Source organism: Garra rufa, chromosome 20 (assembly GCF_049309525.1).
Source record: "Garra rufa chromosome 20, GarRuf1.0, whole genome shotgun sequence".
Taxonomy (NCBI): domain Eukaryota; kingdom Metazoa; phylum Chordata; class Actinopteri; order Cypriniformes; family Cyprinidae; genus Garra; species Garra rufa.
This window is the reverse complement of record NC_133380.1, coordinates 16141544-16162838: the sequence shown is the minus strand read 5'-3', so window position 1 is coordinate 16162838 and position 21295 is coordinate 16141544. Positions and strand designations below refer to the sequence as shown.

General features: G+C 37.5%; 2 protein-coding genes across 5 annotated transcripts; both read left to right on the top strand.

Moving 5' to 3' along the window:
- The first annotated feature begins 320 nt into the window (after positions 1-320).
- cpne1 (copine I) lies at positions 321-20957 on the top strand. Of its 4 annotated transcripts, XM_073826108.1 has the most exons (17): positions 381-435; positions 4286-4369; positions 11828-11959; positions 13119-13298; positions 13408-13482; positions 13878-13949; positions 14115-14198; positions 14291-14380; positions 15063-15158; positions 15481-15567; positions 15655-15714; positions 15856-15989; positions 17182-17236; positions 17326-17377; positions 17480-17613; positions 17766-18002; positions 19699-20957. In XM_073826108.1, the coding sequence occupies exons 3-17, from the start codon at positions 11828-11830 to the stop codon at positions 19810-19812; spliced, it is 1602 nt and encodes a 533-aa protein (XP_073682209.1). In that variant the 5' UTR covers positions 381-435; positions 4286-4369; the 3' UTR covers positions 19813-20957. The 4 variants fall into 4 exon arrangements, with proteins under 4 accessions (XP_073682210.1, XP_073682207.1, XP_073682209.1 ...); XM_073826109.1 differs by lacking the exons at positions 4286-4369; positions 15063-15158 and adding an exon at positions 15244-15330 and having other exon boundaries at positions 321-435; XM_073826106.1 differs by lacking the exon at positions 4286-4369 and having other exon boundaries at positions 321-435.
- On the top strand, positions 381-9310 carry rbm12 (RNA binding motif protein 12). Its single transcript, XM_073826105.1, has 3 exons — positions 381-435; positions 4286-4369; positions 5688-9310. Exon 3 carries the CDS (start codon positions 5710-5712, stop codon positions 8374-8376), a length of 2667 nt encoding a protein of 888 aa, XP_073682206.1. The 5' UTR covers positions 381-435; positions 4286-4369; positions 5688-5709; the 3' UTR covers positions 8377-9310.
- Positions 20958-21295: the final 338 nt, after the last annotated feature.

The following is a 21295-nucleotide window of genomic DNA, read 5'->3' as shown; positions in this document are numbered from 1 at the left end:
CCTTTAAGAATCAAGTGTATTTAAACTTTTGAATGGGGTCAGGTCAGTACTAAATAAAAATAACATGCATTTTGTATGATCCCTCTTTATTTTGGTCAAATAATTAACATTTTGCAAATTCTGCAAGGTGTATGCAAACTTTTGACTTCAACTCTATCTATCTATCTATCTATCTATCTATCTATCTATCTATCTATCTATCTATCTATCTATCTATCTATCTATCTATCCTTTCGACGTCCAGACCCGCCCACTACACCGGTGTGCGCCTCAGCAGTGCGTTTGTTTACTGATTGGCTCACAGGAGCGCATGCGCCGTTGCTGTCTTTCCAGTGTCGATACTGAGCAGACCGAGCACGACCAGACGTTGAAGAGCACGACTGAAGCGCTTCGTCTTTATTGTTTTAAAAAGATCAGTTAAGACAAATAATTTCGGTAAGAATATGCAAAGCACATCAATTCACACAATGTATTTCATGTAGCCACACATAACACTGTCGACATTTGCAAAAATGCAGTGGTTTTATAAGTTTAATGGAGGGCAGGGTGATTGTGAGCTACAAGCAAACGACATAGTTTTGTTTAAATGGGTAATGCGGAGCTAGCCAGGCATCTTTTCCTTCTCATGCAGTGGTTATGTTGTTTTCTTATTCCTGAGAAGTGCTATGCTGGAATGAAAGATTGGAAGAGTAGTAGCTAGCTTTGTTTCTGCTGTAGACGGCATCAGCCCATTTGCGCTGGTAAATACAGACGGCGCCATTTTGTCATCTCGCTGGTTTTGAGGTTTGAATGGCTGATGACGCCATGCCATGAGTGTTATTGTTAAACTCTTATGCAGCTAGATGCTTTTTTATTCGAGAAATCAAAGAGTGCTGTGTTTCAAAGCTTTTCTCGAACGACTGGTCATACCTTTCTGTTTCTCTTGTCTTATTGTTATGATCTTTTATTTCACTGGTTGGTGGTTCTTGCAAAAGCAAGCTGCAAACGTGAATAAGCTTTATATGACACATAATTTGCCATGTGCCCGGATGAAGCTCATTTCATATTCGATGTTTTCTTAAGTTTGTAGAACTTCTTATATTTTAACGTGATCTGAAAATCTGAATTATGTTGACATTGGAGATTTTGATTTAAGTGAAAGTGTTGCTGCAGTAGAAGTCTTTAAGTTGAGATTTTTATACAATGTTTTCAGAGTGCAATTAACAGACTTCTACCTTAATTTCGTATTTTAATTATTTGGTTGTTGGTTGTTGTTATCTGTTTTTACTTTCAGTTAGGTTTATGATTGGTGGCATCTGATTAGGTGACCTGGTTTTGGGTTGAGGTTGGCAAAAATGTAGGAGATTGTCACATTTTGGTTTAAAAACACTCTTATGTTATAACTAACATAGTTTTGTGGTTTCCAGTGGTAGGTGATCAAACACTTCTCTCCTATGTAATTAAAATTGTGAATTTCTCACCCAAACCGAAAAAAATTCAGTCATCTTTGAAACAAATGAAATATTTTTTTCTGTCCGTCCTTTAAAACGTCCATGAAACCAAATCTTAAGCACATCAAAAAGTACATAAAGAGATTGCAACTGTATTCATAGAAATTAAGAGCTTTAATCCACAGCATCTTGTTTCAAATGACAAGGATTTGGAGAACCACAAGGTTTATTCTCTTTCATCAAGCAAGTATGTTTTAGCTTCTGTTTTCTATCTTTGTTAGGCTTCATGTATTAGAGGTGATTTTTGTGAATACAAGCCTAAATTAAATCTGCTTGTCATATAAAGTGATTTTAAGGTAGACTTGGATTAAACTACTCAATTTATATGGATTATTTCTGTTTGGACTGTTTGATATATTACGTTTGGTTGCGTGGACTTTAGATGGATGGACAAAAATGAAAGAATATAAAAAACACTTGGGTTTCCATAGATGAACTGAAGTCTTGAAGGTGAGTAAATAATGACAGTTTCGGTTTTCCGGATGGGTTAGGGTGTGTTCACACTTGTAGTTTGGTTCGTTTGGTCCATTTTGTCCTGGTCCACTTAGCATTCACACTGGCATTTTTGACAGCGAACCTAAAGGCATAGTGATACTTTCACAACCTGGTTGGTCGGGTTGAATAACGTATATTTAGTGACAGAACTATTTTCACCACCTACAAACTAGGGCTGCAACGATTAATCGAACGATGTTGTGAGGCGCGTCTAGACAATGAAGCCGGTACTTTGATTAGTAGTAAATCTACATCACGTGCGTTCAGCTATGGTTCAGCTGGAGCGGCAATTCAAACACCCCGCCGTAAATCACTGACAAGCCACGCCAAATCGCGCTGAAAATCGAATTCGATTTTCATTCGATTTTTGGAGTGGCTTGTCAGTGATTTACGGCGGGGTGTTTGAATTGCCGCTCCAGCTGAACGCACGTGATGGAGATTTACTACTAATCAAAGTACCGGCTTCATTGTCTAGACGCGCCTCACAACATCATTCGATTAATCGTTGCAGCCCTACTACAAACTCCAAAAGAGCTCATAAAAAAGGCACTTTACCTCCTCTTTGCTCCACATTAGCCCTCTGCTCGTTTTGTTTTGGGAACACCGCTTGTTCCCTTCGTGAAATCATGTCGCGTAGCATTGCATCTTGTCATTACTTCCTGTTTTTGGTTCGTTTAGAAGTATTTGGTCCGGGTTGCATTCATATTTCATTCGAACCGCACCAGAGTTTGTTTGGAAGCGGACCGAGCCCCAACTTTTTGGCAGTCTCGGTCCACTTGTTTGGTGCGTACTAGGGTTTGGATGGCAGTGTTCACACTTATTCAAATTAACCGCTCTAACAATCGCACCAGAATTTGTTTTAATCAAAGTGTGAACACACTAGTGGTGGGCCGTTATCGGCGTTAACGTGCTGCGTTAACGTGAGACTCTTATCGGGCGATAAAAAAATATCGCCGTTAATCTATTCTCAAAGTTGGGTTGGGAGCTGGGTCTAAACTACGCAAGATATGATGACTTTCACCTTGATATTTTAGCGCGGATGACATATACCTAGTCGAATTGCACTGTAGGAGGCGAGAACGAGTCTTCAACTTCTGTGAAATTACCACATCAAATGAGATGTGCAAACATGGATGCGACTATGAAGTCGCTTCAGGGCAGGTGCGTTGCTAGACCCTTTTTACTGGGGCACGTGCCCCAGTGAAAATCTGCTGTGCCCCAGTAAAATCTCAAGTTTGAGTTATAATTTACTTTGATAATCCCGAAATAAAGACATTAAACTACTGTATATGCAACAACTGAATTGACGCTTCTAAAAGCAACGCAGTTTAATGGAAGACTATGCACGCAGATATCCATGCCCGTGCGCGTCTGTGTATTTAACGGCAACGCGTACGTCGTGCAGCCTTTTGCGCAGAAGTACTTGGTTACACAAGTTTGTATAGGTAATTATGTTGTAAATGCAATTGTCAAGCAGTTTGTGGTGCATTTTGGAAACAGGAGATGAGCGCCTGATCTAATGCGCTACCTGGCCCGTTCTCGAAGACTTACTTTTAGTCATTATTTGGGTAGCACACATTCTGAATGCCTTCATCAGAATTCAAATTAGCCATTTTAATCTAGATTAAAAAAATTAATCTATGCCCACCCCTATAACACACCCTTAATGTATCATGGATTGAGTAGTGTAAATTTCATCTTCTCTGTAGTGTGATAGTGAAGAAAAGTTTCTAAAAATTTACAGTGGTTGTGCAGTTGTTTTTTAGGTGTCAAACTGGCTTCTGATTTTCTGTATGTTTACAGGTTACAGGCAAGTCAGAAATACATGAGTCAGGCTGACATAAGCTAGATGCTGTTAGATATGCACTTTAATTATGCGTCTTACACTTTGCTCACAACTTATTAACATTATAAGATGTTGTCTTGACTCCCTGGAAGGTCATAATCTGTTTTTATAGCTTAACATGCTTTGACATCTTTTCTTTCTCTAATTTGAAAATGTTTAAAAATGTTCCTGTGTTTTGTTGTTGCTGTTAAGTATGAATGTTTGCTGGGGTTCTTGAAATACAAGACATGCATGTGAGACCAATTTTTATGTGTATGGCTTTTGCGAAGCAGCTGGCCAACATATGATGTGCACAAGTGGTGATTAAATTTTTAGTTTTGCTGTACAAAAATCTGTTATACTAAATGGGCTGGAAATGGCTGGCACTGAATGGTTTTCTTGGAGACACTCATGGGAAATGCTTGTTCTAATGCTGTTTACATATATTTCCTTCCGTTTATTCTTTTTATTACAGTCAAGAATTGATTTTAAATGATTGCCGTCAGGATTGGCTTGGGTATCCTGTGCATCTTGTAACGAAGCAACACTTTTAATACAGGTAAGCATTTGAGGGATCTTAGTGAACTATACTTGAAGATATATACTTTTCTTATTATTTAAAAAAACACATTAAAAGAAAAATGCATTCATTTAGAATCTAGAAATGTGGTTTAATGATTTTTTCTTGTCTTAAAATGTGTCATTGCAATGTGCATTCTGTGCGAATAGTTGATGATATCTACAATGCAATTCCTATTTTTTTTTTTAATGCTATTAAAGATGTTGGTAACGATAAGAAAATTGTTGCCAATCTTTCTTTCAGGTTGTTGCTGGCTAAAGTAAAATGTTATAAGCATATTTAAGCTTATTTGGGGTTCCCACAGTTGTTGAAAACCTGGAAATATAAGGAGAATTTTGAATTTGAAATTGGGATTTCTAAGTCTGGAAATGTTGAGGAAATTAAAGTCTTAAAGTCATGCAATGCAGGTTTTTCTGGTTCTGCTCAGCTCCCAAATAATTGGTCAGCTTAGCTATAAATTGCTTTTGAGTGTAATCTCTATTTTTATTTTTTATTCTAGCTTTTTATATGATTTGAAAAAAAAATGCTTATCCATTAATCACAGGTGACTATAAAAGCCATGGAAATTCATGGGTCAAAAGGTTTGGGAATCCTGTGGTCAGTAAACCATTAAGCCAGAGACACTGTAGAATAGGCTAAACCAGTGGTTTTCAATTAACAGGACTGCATATTATGTATATATCTATTAGATTATCAGCTTATTTGACAAAATCTTTATGAACTGAATGTTTCAGATAATATAAAAATGTGCAGTGCTGTGGGTCTGCAGGACCAAAATTGAAAACCAGTGGGCTACGCCATATTTGCCTAATACAAAATGCCAAACAGTATTAGTGATCTCAGTCTTCTGTTACTTTCGAAGTTTGTGAGTGAAGTTGTCAATTAAACTCATGCAAATGAGATGTTTAACATAGTATTTAATGTAGTAGTTTTTCAAGATTGTTTAAAAATAGTTTTAAATGCACTTTGAATATTGCTGCTAAGTGTTATTCAGATCAATTTATTAGTCATATTTTGTTCTGATTTGATTTCATACTAAACTGCTGTTGCATGCTATAAAATGAAGTATGGTAGTGTGCTTTGGCAACAGCTACAAAGCCACTAAACAATCCGATGAGCTAAAAATCTGTGTTTCATACTGGCTTTGCAGTGTTAAAATTCAAGCGCTGTTTATTCTGCTATAATGTGTTTTCTCACATAATCTTTGGTCTTGCTGTTTATTGTCTTCTTTTGGTTTGTATACTGGTTTTCTGCCTATTACCATAGCCTGACAGTCGTTGCCTTCTTTCATCTACAGGTGTTTGTTGTTGCACCTCAGCATGGCTGTGGTCATCCGTTTGCAGGGTCTCCCCATTGTCGCTGGGACTATGGACATACGCCATTTCTTCTCTGGATTGACCATCCCGGATGGTGGTGTGCATATTGTAGGGGGTGAACACGGTGAGGCTTTTATCGTGTTCGCCACAGATGAAGATGCAAGGCTGGGGATGATGCGCACAGGGGGGTCGATCAAAGGGTCCAAGGTTTCTCTGTTGCTGAGTAGCAAAACCGAAATGCAAAATATGATCGAGCTCAGTCGTAGGCGCTTTGAAACTGGCAGTGCAGAGGTTGCCACAGGAAACGGCAGTAGGCCGGGTCCACCAGTTAGTACTGGTGGAAGAGGCAACTTGCAAACCACAGCACAAGGTTTTAGTAACACAACTTCAACTACAGCCACCACAGCAGTGTCTACACACGAGCCTGTAAGCAACAAGACTGTCCCTACCTTTTCGACCACTACAATGGGCAACATGCCCCCAAACTTTAATAATTTCAGCAGCCCGAGTCTTAGCTTGGGATCCACCATGACCACGGCAATGTCGTCATTGAACTCTGTACCTCCCCCAATACCTCCCTTGCCCACCATGCCAACTTTACCACCGATGCCCCCCATGCCAGTACCGCCACCAGTATCCGCATTGCCACCGGTACCAGCTGTTAATCCGCTATCGTCAGTGCCTCCAGTCCCTCCCATTGCACATATGCCGCACCTACCTGGGCTTCCACCGTTCAACCCCGGCGTCCCACCCCCAGTCAGCCCTGTCACCGGTGGTTTAGGCTCCGGTCCGCTGTCTCTCGGAAATCCAAATACAATGTTCCTGAATCCCTTAAACCCCCTGAACCCCCTGAACCTTCAACCTCATATGAAATCATCAGTGACAAACCCAGATGAGTTTTTTGTTCATCTACACGGCCTTCCGTTTTCAGTCACTGAAGGTGAAGTTAGAGATTATTTCCAGGGACTTGGGATTGAGTCCATTCGTTTGCTCAGAGACAACCTGGGTAGAAACAATGGCAGGGCATTGGTTAAGTTTTTCTCACCTCAAGAATCTTTCGAGGCCCTGAAAAGAAACGCAGGAGTGATAGGCCAAAGATATGTTGAGGTTTCTCCAGCAACAGAGCGACAGTGGAGAGAAAGCGCGGGACACTCTAAAGCAGGTGGTGACTCTGAGCACAACCGTCATCGTCGCAGAAGCACCAATTCGCCAGCACCCTCTGGCCGAGACCGAGCCAGGTCCCGTTCTCCCCACAAACTAGAATTCTGTGTATATCTGAAAGGACTCCCATATGAAGCCGAAAACAAGCAGATCTTTGAGTTTTTCAAAAATCTTGACATTGTTGAAGATAGCATTTACATTGCATATGGACCCAATGGCAGGGCAACCGGTGAGGGATTTGTGGAGTTTAGGAATGAAACAGACTACAAAGCTGCTCTCGGATGCCATATGCAGTACATGGGTAGTCGCTTCATACAGGTGCATCCGATCACAAAGAAAAACATGTATGAAAAGATAGACGCTATTCGCAAGCGCATGCAGGGTTCCCAAGGCGATCAGAAGAATAGCTCTGGTGAAGGAGGAAAGAGTGCCAAGAATTGTGCTCATATAACCAATATTCCCTATAACGTGACAAAGAAAGATGTCCGTCTTTTTCTTGATGGCATTCAGTTGTTTGAGGAAAGCCTTAAGGTGTTAGTTGACGCCAACGGTAACGGTCTTGGCCAGGCTATTGTGCAGTTTAAGTCTGATGAGGACGCACTTAAAGCAGAAAGACTACATAGGCAAAAATTGAATGGCAGGGATGCTTTCGTTCATTTGGTAACATTCGAGCAGATGAAGGAAGTTGAGAGAAATCCTCCTCCCCAGGCAAAAAGAGGTCAGAAATCCCAAGGAAATTCTCATGGCCATGCCCACGCTCATGCTCATCCTCATGCTCATGCCCATGTTCATGCCCAGGTCCATGCACATGCACACGCACACACTCAGCCCCAGGCCCAAGTTCCCCAAGTACCTCACGCTTTTCCAGGTATGACAGGCGATGAGTTTAGTTTTCTGAGAAATGCTGTTGGGACTCTTGGCAACGGTCCACCGTTTGTCAACCCATTCGTTGCCCCAGGTAATGGACTAGCAGGTCCACCACCTTTGCCGCCACTGGGTGCTGCTTTGGGCGACGTCTCACTTGGCATTCCCCCGCCAATGGTTGGAGGACCTCTGCCCGGTACTGTTCTAGAGCATCCTGGTTTTAGACCCGACGGCAGCAACGCACCTTCTGGCTTTGTTGGCGCGCTAGATCCCTTACGGGGCATTCCACCATTTGATAACGGATCTTCTCGTAAAGTAGTCAACCAAAATCGTGGAGGTAGCCAAGCTCAGCGGCCAGCTTCTGAGAATTTAAGAGGACCATCCAGCGGTGGTCCAGGTAATTCGCGGCCCACCATTGTCAAAATTCAAAACATGCCCTTTACGGTGACCGTTGATGAGATTATTGATTTCTTCTACGGCTATCAAGTGTTGCCTGGTTCTGTATGCTTGCAATTCAATGAGAAAGGTTTGCCCACTGGGGAAGCGATGGTTGCTTTTGACTCCCACGATGAAGCAATGGCTGCTGTTATGGACCTGAATGATAGGCCCATTGGGGCAAGAAAAGTTAAGATCACTTTGGGATGAAAGCAACATCTTTGTCTTATCTTTTGACACAGTTTTCTGAAAAAATACCTTATCTGGTTGTTTTTTTATGTACAGAAGAAGAAACTGAAAAAAATTATAGTTTTTCTTGTTTTCCCTTGACATGTTATTTATCCAAGACTGTAGTACATGAAGCATGACATAAATGAGGAAAGATGTTTATTTTAAATTCCTCAAAACAACATTGTTTAAGACTTCAGGTCAATAATGTGTTAGTTCACATGTGCAGATCTGAAAGAGGGGCGTCTTTATAGTGGTATGTTCAGTAGAGCCTAATCTGCAATGGAGGTTAGTTGGCAAGTATGTTTGCTCATTGTTTTGTACCTCTGCTCAAGTTTTACACATCTGTATATGATCCATGTTGCATTTACACGCTACCTTCTGAGGTAAAACCATGCTGCCGTGCATTGTGCGCTAAATTCATGCCTACACTTCAGTTACTATGTTTGCTCTCTGCTGCAAGCTTTTCTCTGTCAATAAAATGCAAATGTTCATGTCTTTATCAATATCTGTTGCTGTCACATTGGATTGCTTTAAAAAGCCTGATGTCAAACCAATTCTGTAAATGCTAAGCGGGGATGTGAAGCAAATGCCACATTGTAATATGTATATGAAAGCATTTTAATCTCTTTGCTTAGCTTTTCTTCTCTCGTTGCTGTGGTGTTTGATGATAGCTTCCTTTTTTTTTTTTTTTGATGAAAGTTGGGCTTTTATTTTGTGTTGCCGAAATGGATTAATTATTATGCTTCGTTTTTGACGTTCCAGCGCTTTTTCTCTTGTAAATACGTTCCAGCTACTATTTTTGTCAATAAAATGCCATTCCTGAAATGATGACACTTAAAGGTATTGTGTTCTCTCCTGTGCTTGTTTTTTTCTTTTCAGTTCAGATATGGAACAATAAAATGTTTTGCTGTGACTTTCTTGTTTCTCATATTAAACTATATTTGAAATTTTTCATCAGATGTGTCATTGTAGAGATGAGACTCTAGCTCTAATCTATTGCTTGTTGCTTCAGACTGTCTTTATATTGTAGCCTTGAACTTTTTTTCCACAATGCTTGATTTAAAATGTGTTTTTAATACAGTTAATAGAGATGAAGGCACGGTTTCATATTTTCTGATACCACAGATAAGCATCTCAGGTAAAAGCATCATACTGTTCAATAAGTTTTTGTTTTTTAAAGTGGAAATGATTGTGGAAAGTGGAATCTGGAAGTTAAATATCTAGTAACTATTAAAGATTCTGTTGAACTGCACAGCCTTAAAGTATAGTGTATAGATCAAAAACCTATGAAATTCTGCTCCAGTTGTGCAACGGATGGCTTTTTAATAATGCAGTGTTTCCATGTGTAAAAATAAAGAGGAACACATTTTTGAATATGGCTGTTTTTGAACTTTGTTCTGATATTACACAAGGGGATAAGCAATTCTCATACAAACTGCACTGATGAGAGGTGCATGAAATGTTTCATTGTTTTGGCTGTGGATTACGATGGCAAATGATGTTATTCTGCACAAAAATGCTTTTCTAAAGATTTTTCAATTAGCTCACAGCTGTCATTTCTCTCCTTTCTCTCTTTCAACCTGATTTTTGAGAATTCTATACATTCTCAATGCATTTCTATCAATCAAAGCAGGTCAAGTGGGATTGCTCTCAAATGCTGTTCTTTGATGCTTTGAATCTGCTTGCGCTGGGCCTGAGATCATGGTTATTTATGCAAGTTCTTTTTATTTGGGTTGATATCTTGTACTTTTTGTTGTTGTGAAATGCTTCAGAATTAAATTCATGGTGAGTTGAGTGCATTTCTGCCTGTTTCGCATTCTCCAGCTTTGTGGACTGCATATTTTGCTATGTGCCTTTTTGACACTGAGCCTTCCTGATTAACATGTTAATGTTCAGGTAAGTGTTAATCAAAGACATTAATACTGCTATAAACTATTTGTGAGCATTGGATTGTCTACAATTACATTATGTGGAAAAAATATGGAAATGTTTTGCTGTATTTGAATAATTGTTTTGAGAAATAAAATGCTGCTATGCATTGTCACATTCATTCTGCAAGCACTTAAACTGATTTCAGCAGCTAAATTTGATTTTTGTGGAGATGTGCAATTGAAATGCTTTGCTGTGATGCTGAATTGGTGAGATTGATGTTAAGGAGTCATGTTTGTCTTTGTAAGACATTTTAAGACTTGTTTACATTTTATATTTTGATTGTACTGCATATCACAAGAGCACATATGCCTCTAATTTGTCACTCTGAAAGATTTCCATCAAATAAGGTGCAACAGAGTAAAATATCTGTTGATATTGAATTTCTCCTCTATTGTTTGCTCACTTTTTGCAAATGATTTGGCCCAGTTGTGGAATCTGTGTAACTATGGAGACATAGCGGTCAAGGAAAGCATGCTCAGCCTCTGCTAGATGTTTTTTAACCCAGTTGCTACGACCGGTTGTGCTTAAACCAGTCGTGACTAGTAACTGTGCTGTGGCACTACAGATCAGATTAACACTCTGGTGTTATACAAATATAAAGCTGCTGAATGATCGAAGCACTTTTGGGTGTGCATGAAATTATTATGAACTCATGCATCAGCTATTAATTATTCAACACTGAAACGCTGTTATTTATTGATTAAGTTGGTCGTGGTGGATAGACGCGTGTGTTATTATATTTATGTAAACTATGATGAGCGTAAGTTCGTGGCGTTGGTTGAAATTATAATTGTTTGTTCTGTCCTCAGTGTAATGAGTCAGTGCACAGTGCTCTGTGCTGCGGGCTGGTGCGGTGATTGACAGGCTTCTGGCCAATCGCAGCGCACTTTGAGCTGGCGTTCTGACCAATAGCGTTGCACGTCTGGAGATGAGGCAAGTGGCACCGCCCTGCTCATTTTATATTACATGAACGTATCAGGGTGGAGACGGTAGTAGTAGGCAGTGTTGGCACAGAGAATCACCGAGCACAGTTTGTACAGTTTGAAAATTATTAAGGGTATGATATGTTTTTGACTTCATGGTTGCATTTGTCAGTTTGTTTTATGTTAGCGGGTTGTTTGTTTTAGATTCGCGGTGCGCCGTTAAGCAAAGCACAACTGTTTTTTAATCGCGCTGTAATAGATTTAAGGCGTGACTGTCGGAAAGTCTGACAGAAAATAGTGACATTTAGGCCCAACATTTAACTCATATTTCTTTGTTTTTTGTTTTTTTTAAAGCGCGAAATTGTGAAATGGAGTTTGTGTTATTCGAAGATTATGTGAAGTTTTGTTTTGCTTTACTCCGGAGTTCAGCAGAATGCGTCCTTTCGAACAGTTCTTTCCCTTTCTTTCATCAAAAAATTTCACTTCCTCACGTTTGCACGCTTCGGTTATCCATAGAAGCTGTTTAGCTTCGAGACAAAAACTTTATACAAGTTTGTATCTCTTGTGGTTTTCAGATGGCCGCTCAATGTGTGTCGAAGGTCGAGCTCTCCATCTCTTGCAATAATCTCCTGGATAAAGATGTAGGATCCAAATCTGATCCACTCTGTGTTCTGTTGCAAAGCATCGGGGACGACAAATGGACAGAGGTATGCATTTTAACCCTTAAAAGCCGCAGTAGTTAAATTGTAATAACTTTTTTTTTTTTACTATAACAGCAGCTGGCACTCAAATGTGTCACTGTAACAGTTTTCACTGGGGGGGGGGGGGAAAGTGCTAAAGTTGCACTGCTTATTGACACCATTACTAACAGTAATTTAAATTATTTATGCAATTATTGAATTATTTGAAAATGTATATACACCAACAGTCAGACAGTAAGAATTTTAATGTTTTTTAAAAAGACTCTTCTGGTCACCAGGCCTATATTTATTTGATTTAAATACAGTTTTTATCAACGTACAGCAAAAACAGTAAAATTTTGAAATGCTTTTACTATTTAAAAAACTATTTTCTACTTGAATATGTTTTTAAAATGTAATTTATTCCTCTGATTTCAAAAATGAATTTTTACTATCATTACTCCAGTCACATGGTCCTTCAGATATCATTCTGATATTCTGATTTGCTGCTTAAAAACTTATTAGTATTAGTGTTATTTTAAAAACAGCAGAGTACATTTTTTTGCAGGTTTCTTTGATAAATATAAAGTTCAGAAGAACAACGTTTTACCAGTGTAAAGAGTCTTTGTCATCACTTTTGATCAATTTAAACCATCCTTGCTAAATAAAATGATTAATTTCTATAATTCCTTTACCAAAAAAAAATTATACTGACTTGAAGCTTTTAAATGGTATAGTGTATAATGTTACAAAAGCTTTATAGCTCAGATAAATGCAGATTTTTGGATCTTTCTATTCATTAAAGAATCCTGAAAAAATATTGATCATAGTAATGTGAAATGTTTCTTGAACAGAAAATCAGCATATTAGAAGGATTTCTGAAGGGTCGTGTGACACTAAAGATTGGAGTAATGGTGCTGTAAATTTACCTTTGATCGCAGGAATTACGTTTTAAAATATATTTAAATAGAAAGCAGTTGTTTTAAAAAGTACAAATATTTCACAATATACAGCTTTTACCGTATTTTGGATCAATTAAATGCAGGCTTAGTGAGCAGAAGAGACTTCTTAAAAACAAATCTTACTGTCCAAAAACACACACACACACACACACACACACACACACACACACACACACACACACACTCTTATCCTTGTTTGCTTAGTGTGTATGTGATCATTGCAGGTTGAACGTACCGAGAGAGTGAAGAATTGCCAGGACCCTGAGTTCTCGACAAAACTTCACATTGACTACCACTTTGAGAAGGTGCAGAAACTAAAGTTTGGCGTCTATGATATTGACAACAAGTCTGTTGACCTAAAGGATGATGACTTCTTGGGAGGCTTTGAATGCACTCTTGGCCAGGTACGTATTGTGAGAAGTCATTAAAAATGTATAACATGCTTAACTGTGCTTTAGTTTTAACAATGAACTCTAATTCATGGCTTTGTTTACACACCAAACTTTACAACAGATTGTGTCAAGTAGGAAGATTACCAGACCCCTTCAGCTCAAGGCAGGAAAACCGGCTGGGAAAGGCACAATAACAGTATGTGTTCATAAACAATACAACTGGTATTTCTAATTTGGATTATCACATGAGAATTTTACCACCTTACAGATAAATGTTTTACAGGTGTAATTCAATTCATTTGAATTTGCAGTATCTTTATTTATAGGAGAATTTAAAAGCTTCATGAAAGAATTAATAATTTGAATATTGTACAGTTTTTAGTAAGCCACAAAAGCCCTCTGTTTGAGCAAAGTGATATTTGCATTTGTGAATGTATGCAAAGAGTGTCATTAGTATGTAGCATTCATTAGCAATACTTTTTAAGTGGTTATAGTGGCGAGCATCTGCTTCCTAGTTTTTTTTTGCAACAGTTCTGCCAATCAAAATGTTTTTTTTTTTTTATATTTAGCAAAGTTTTCTGTTTTTAAAAGGTCACAGCTGATGAGGTGAAGGACAACAGGGCTATTGTGATGGAAGTGGAGGCCAAAAACCTGGATAAAAAGGTAGACATAATCAAACCCTGTGTCCTTTTGTTGTAACCAATTATAATTTGTAGTTTATCAAGTATTATTACTGCTGGCTTACCACAAAAATTATTGCCAAGGTGAAATCAGTTATGATATAATGTTCAATGGAATATGCACATTATTATTCAATATTACTTCCAGGATATGTTTGGAAAGTCTGATCCATTCTTGGAGTTTTTCAAGCAAGAAGATGATGGGAAATGGCAGCTAGTTCACAGGACAGAGGTTTTTACCAACTTTCACTTTGCTCATGCAAAACAATGAATCGGTTGCATTTTTTGCTGATGGTTGTTTTTGACTTCTCTTGTTATTAATAGGTCATCAAGAATAATTTGAATCCATCTTGGAAAAAGTTTATGGTTTCCTTGCATACATTCTGCAATGGTGACCTGAATAAACCAATCAAGGTATCAAAGGGTTTTTATTCTCACTCAGATGTGTTTTTTTTATCATAGTATCTTAATTTTACATAATTTTACTATGCAAGTTAAACATTTGTTTATTTAAGTGACCGTGTCCAGCACATTTATCTTTAGGATGACAGGGAGAAGTTGGTGCTTTTGGCTCTGAAACATAATTGAGAATTTAAAAAAAGTTACTAATTGAAACACATCAAACATGATCACTTGTCTTGTCCCAACAAGAATCTTTTATTTTTTCCCACATATATACCGTTTAAAAGTTTGGGGTCTGTAAAAATCATCTTATGCTCACCAATGCAACTTTAAACAAGTAATATTGTTGTGGAATATTATTACAATTTAAAAGAACTGCTTTCTGTTTTAATATTTAAAAAAAAATATGAAAACTGTGAAACAAGTGATTTTAATATTGATCATTTAAAGCAACAACAAAGTTACTTTATCAATTTAATGCACACTTCACTAAATACAGGTATTAATTTGTTTAAAAAAATCTTACTTATCCCAAACTATTTGCGCAGTAGTGTACAAAACCTATTAGATCAGATGAAGGACACATAGTATCATAAAAATGTATTAATGTACCTGTTTTAAGGGCCCAAAGACACCATCAGCCATCACTTTCAGTTGTCCCAGTCCTTAGTCTAAAGCTTTGTTTAATTGCTAGGTAACTTGTTACGATAAGGATGAAGACACAAGCTCAGACATGATAGGAGAGTTCACCTGCACCACCGCTAAACTAATGGAGGCTAAAGACAATGCGGTGAGCAGGATGTTTGTTAATTTTTCTTAAACATCTTTCTTTCTTTCTTTTTCTCTCTGTGTCTGTCTGTGGCTTTTTGTTTTAGGTTCAATGTTTTGATTATGATAGCGATGGCACTCATGATCTCATTGGTGTGTTTCAAACTAATGTGTCAGATCTGCAGAAAGCACCGGTGAGACTGCACCTTCACTGCTCCAGCCTTTTTTTGTTGTCCTTGTGTTAACAGTAGAACATTTCCTTTTCTTCACATTAATTTCCATTCTATTTACTTCCAGAATTTCCGAGATTGTAGAGCATACGTGTAAAGTTTTCTTTTTTGTAGGTTGAGTTTGACTGCATTCATCCAGATAAGCAAAAGAAGAAAAAGAGTTATAAGAACTCTGGGGTCGTCAAGATTAAGTTTTGCAAGGTTTGAACAACCTTTATCTTTATCCTATACTAGCAAGTTGTTTAGAATGTTTTGATAATGATAAATAATCCCCACACTGTTTTTCAGCTTGAGGCACAGTATTCTTTTCTGGATTATGTGATGGGAGGTTGCCAAATTAACTTCACGGTAAGATCAGTAATGCCACAATATTTGCTTATGATACCATTTGTTAACATACTGATGTGTATGTGATAAATGGGTTTAATGCTGAACATTGAATTTTTTTTGTAAATTTGAGGCTGTATGGTTGAATATTTTCGGTTTTAGGTGGGTATTGACTTCACTGGCTCCAATGGGGACCCCCGCTCCCCTGACTCTCTGCACTATCTCAGCCCTAATGGCGTGAACCAGTATCTGTCAGCCCTCTGGTCTGTTGGCCAGGTAGTCCAAGACTACGACACGTAAGAGTGATTTCATAGACTTTCTACCAGCTGTCTAAAACTGTTCAGTGTTGCTACAAACACACATATATTCACCCACTGAGAAGTGCATTGAAATAAGCAAAGTATAGAAATAATTGTTTGAATTGATTGTTTGGGAGAAATTAATACTGTTATTCAGCAGGTATGCATTAAATTGATCAAAAGTGATGGTAAAGATGTACACTACCAGTCAAAAGTTTTGGGACAGTAAGATTTTTTTTTATGTTTTGTGAAGTCTTTTCTGCTCACCAAGCCTGCATTTATTTGATCCAAAGTACAGCAAAAACAGTAAAATTTTGAAGTATTTTTACTATTTAAAGTAACTGTTTTCTATTTAAATATATATAAAGAAGTAACTTATTGCTTTGATTTTTAGCCATTTTCAGCATCATTACTCTAGTCTCATGGTCCTTCAGAAATCATTCTAATATTTTGATTTGCTGCTCAAAAAACATTATTTTTCAGGTTTCTTTTTTTTTTTTCAGATAAATGCTGATCTTTCTATTCATCAAAGACTGACTACTGACTAAACCATTTTAAATATTAATAATAATAATCAATATTTCTTGAACAGCAAATCAGCATATTAGAATGATTTCTGAAGGATCATGTGACACTGAAGACTGGAGTAATGATGCTGAAAATGTAGCTTTGATCACAGGAATAAATTACATTTCAAAATATATTACATTAAAAAGCAGTTCTTTTAAATATAACACAATATAATAAAATATATCACAATATTACTGCTTTTGCTGTATTTTAGATCAAATAAATACGGGCTTGGTGAGCAGAAGAAACTTCTTTGAATAACATTAAAAATCTTATTGTCCAAAACCTTTTGACTGGTAGTGTGTAATGTTCCAAATTAATGCAGTTATTTTGAATTCTTGTTTATCAAATAAACCTGAAAAAATGTATCACTGTTTTAAAGAAAAAAGATATCAAGCACCACAACTGTTTTCAGCAGTTGATAAGAAGCTGGAGAGATAGATGCTGAAAATCACAAGAATTAATTGTATTTTAAAATGCATTAAAATAGAAAACAGTAATTTTAAACATTATTATAAAATACTATTGATTTTACTGTATTTTTATTATAATAAGTCCAGTCGTGTTGTAACTAGTATATTTATTTATTTATATATATATATTTTGTCTTACCTTGTAGTGATAAACTTTTCCCAGCATTTGGATTTGGTGCTCAAGTGCCTCCAAACTTCCAGGTTAGACATTACAGGTGTCTTTGATACTATTACCTACTAGTTGTAATAATCATTTAATTTAACAAAAATGCCTTTTTGCAATTTCTTAGGTGTCCCATGAGTTCCCATTGAACTTCAACCCCAACAGCCCATATTGCCAAGGTAAGAGTCCCAGTGTTTGAAAATTTGGATTTGAAGTTGAACAATTATGCACATGTCTGACTTCAAACGCATTCTAAAATGTTTGTGTCGCATGACTTGCAGGAGTGGAAGGCATTGTGGAAGCCTACCGCATGGCTTTGCCTCAAATTCGTCTGTATGGACCCACCAACTTCTCTCCTATTATAAATCATGTAGCCCGAATTGCAGCTGGCGCCGCCCAACAACCGAATGCAGCAGTGAGTAACTCCAAATGCTTTTTTTGTAGAGTACTGACTCATCCACAGGATGTGGTTTGATGGGTACTCATGCATCTTTGATCTGTAGTTTGTCATGGTATTTTCAGTCCATTAGCACTATGCATGTCTCTCTCTCTCTTTCGCTCAATTAGCAATACTTTGTGCTGTTGATCATCACTGATGGAGAGATCACTGATCTCGACCAGACCAGACAATCCATCGTGAACGGCTCCAAACTGCCCATGTCAATCATCATCGTGGGTGTGGGTGAGGCAGACTTCAAGGCCATGGAGTTTCTGGATGGGGACAATGGAGTTCTCAAATCTTTGACCGGAGAACCGGTGGCCAGAGATATTGTGCAGTTTGTGCCCTTCAAGCAGTTTGCCAGTGTATGAGTCTCTTAAAATATTAATTAGAATTACATCCTTGTTCAAAGTTCTTAAAGGAAACCCCAGGTATGGCCTAATATAACGTAAATGATGTCTATTAGTAAAACATGTAGCAGAAATCCCATAAAAGACTTGCGTTATTAAAAGAAGTTCAGTTCCAGAGCAAAAATTTACAGATTTTACTAATTTACTCACCCCCTTGTCAGATGTTCATGTCTTTTTTTTCTTCAGTTGTAAAACCGAAACACTGCATATAGTTGACTTCTTTGGTGCCCGTGAGTTTGAACTTCCAAAATGCAGTTTCAGTGCAGCTTTAAAGAGCTCTAAACGATCCCAGTCGAGGAAGAAGGGTCTTATGTAGGGACATGATCAGTTATTTTCTTTAAAAAAAAAAATTACAGACAGTTAGGGTATGTTGAAAAACTCCCATCTCTTTTTCTCATCCAACTTCAAAATTTTCCTACATCACTGTTTTACCTTTTTTGTAAAGGACATTTGATCTTTGCATGTTCACTTTGTAAACACTGGGTCTGTACTTCTGCAGCAATGTAGGACAATTTTAAAGTTGGAGGAGAAAATGAGATTGGAGTTTTTTGACCCACCCTAACCGTTTTGAACTGGAATACACAGAGTATATAAATGATAAAACATTTTTTGAAAATAACTGACCGTTTCGCTAGATAAGACCCTTTATCCTTGGCTGGATTTAAAGCCCTTTGAAGTTCAAGCTCAGGGGCACCATAGAAGTCCACTATATGTAGAGAAATCCTAAAATGTTTTCCTCAGAAAAATTCTTTAAGACTTAAAAAGACAGACATTAACATCTTGGATGACAAGGGGATGTCAGTAAATTTTTTCTTCTCCCTTTAAAAGAAAATCCACATTTTAGAGTTTGAGGGGGACAGTTATTTCGATGATGTGAAATGGCTGCACTCAGTGAGCTCCTGACACTACCTGTTGCTATTTTTACTGCAACACAACTTGGAAAAATAAAATACTGATATGATGCCACTTTGTGGAGCTTTTGGTTGTAGTTTTCAGTCGAAGGGCAACAAGAGATGCGATGCAAGTCTTCACTACTTTTCCTATTGATAAGAAGAGAAAAGAATAGGAAGATGCCTGTGGACGAATAAAACTTCCTAAAGACCTGCGTCTTTGTTCTTTCTACTTTATCCTTGATGCTTTTGAGGTTTTTAGTAGACCACAGCTACTGAAAGAGCTTATACACGGCAGAGACAAGAAACGCTAGATGCCATCCTTGCACAATGTGAACATGCCAAACTTGTCATGATGCAGCAGTTTCTCAGCGCGGATTTCACTCAATATCCGGGGCATTTAGAAATATCGTAGGGAAAATCGATAATACACCATTTGGCTTAAACCTATGCTTATGGATCGCCACTTTTAAGCTCTTTCATTACCTGTGGTCATTGTATCGGTATTTAATTTTCTGAGTTGTGTTGCGGTAAAAATAGGAACAGGTAGTGCCAGTGGCTCACCGAGTGCAACCATCGTGTATAAAACGGGATTTTTTTAAAAATAATGTAAATGTTTCATCACATTTTAGTAAGAGACATCATTTAAATTATATTAAGCCATACAAGTTTTAACACCCGGGGTTCCCTTTAAATTGATTTTCAGTGCTTTTCACTGTCAATAATTATGCAATCTCTTTTTATATCTTTATTCTCCTTAGGCTCCTAAAGAAGCGCTGGCTCAGAGTGTTCTAGCCGAGGTGCCAAATCAGCTGGTGTCATATTTTAAAATGAGAAATATGGCTCCTGTCAACCCCCCTTCACCGACCAAGTAGACACAAGTTTACGCTGGTGACTGAATTGTAGGTATCTAAAAGATACAGTAGTTAGTTAGAATTAGTATGGATCACCACTAGAGGGAACCACAGCTCTTTAAAAGAAAGTACCATGGGGGTTTTGACCTATTATGAAGACTATGTGTCTTGACTTCTGTTTTCCTTTTTTATATATTATGCAACACTTTTCATTTTTGATCTTTCGTATTTTTCTTTAACCTTCCAGGATTGTTATTCCTCATATTTTTTATAGATCTATTTTCTGTATCGTTGCATATATTTTTGTATAATTGTTCATGGATGCCTTGATTTTCTTAAGCCAATATTTGCAATCACTTTTAGGCCTTGCTCTGCTTTTTTGATGCAGATGTATGCAATAGCAATCAGAAATGCTGATTTATGAAATTCCCCGCACTTTCTGCTGTATAGTAGCTATCGGATAAAATTGAATGACTGGAACTCATTCAACCACTGCTGCAATAAATATCTGTGCTGCCATAGTAGAGAAGATTAGTAGCTAGAACCTTACCAAAGAAATCACTGCATGTTTTTCACTAGCAAACTAAAGCTGTCAGAAGCTTGAATCTTTGAGAGTTATTTTGCCAATATGTTGTCATTTTTGACAAAGATGTATTAAGAGTCATTTAAAATGCATATACACTATATGGTATGACTTCGAGTAGAATAGAATTTAAAAATAGTGGTATAAAAACGTTTAGGACCATAGAACTGCTTTGGGACCTTATCAGTTATGGCTATTTTGAGGATTTTGTGTTTGTGTCAAATATTTTAAAGATTCATTTGGAATGACAGAAGTTGTGCTGTTAATTTAATTTATCCAACACAAATGTTTGCGCCTTAATCATGCTGTCAAGTTAATTGGCACTTTTCCATTAGATCTATTGAATTTAGTCATTTATACTTGCTCTTGCCACATGAAGCCTTATGGGACCGTGATCTTGTTTAAGGAATCTTTTTAATCTAATGATTTAAAGGGAATGGGATTGTAATCATATTATGAATGTTTTTCCGCCCCATCATTGTTTACACATCAACATGTTCAGTTTTTCAAAAGCCATTTTCACTGATAGACCAATTTATATAACTGTCAGGAAGAAATGCCGAATAAAATTGCCTTATTAACACACCTAACAAACTTGTTTTTTGTTTGGTTGCTGTTGTTGTTTTTCAAGTATTTGAATGTGTCATGTCTGCATCCAATTCCCACTTGCTTTTCTTTATTATTAGGAGTTCAAAGTATTGAAATGCTGATCTGAGCACAACTGTGCACCTGTATACTCGTATTACACCATTGGTTCACTACAGTTCAACTGTTAACTGTTAAATTATCATAGGTAAATATTACAACTCCTCTTCTGCCTAGGGAGTTTTCCTTCAGATGGAATTCCAGCTCAGTTCCTCAGGGTGTTGGATCATATGCTGTGACAATATCCTTGAAAGCCACATGAGTACTGGATTTTTG

Bases quoted from the DNA above. Each gene is read 5' to 3' on its own strand.
- rbm12 (XM_073826105.1), top strand. From the start codon at position 5,710: ATGGCTGTGGTCATCCGTTTGCAGGGTCTCCCCATTGTCGCTGGGACT.
- cpne1 (XM_073826106.1), top strand. From the start codon at position 11,828: ATGGCCGCTCAATGTGTGTCGAAGGTCGAGCTCTCCATCTCTTGCAAT. The intron at 13,483-13,877 runs GTATGTGTTCAT...TGTTTTTAAAAG, and splicing joins CTGGGAAAGGCACAATAACA to GTCACAGCTGATGAGGTGAA. The intron at 15,159-15,480 runs GTGAGCAGGATG...TCTTTTTTGTAG, and splicing joins TGGAGGCTAAAGACAATGCG to GTTGAGTTTGACTGCATTCA.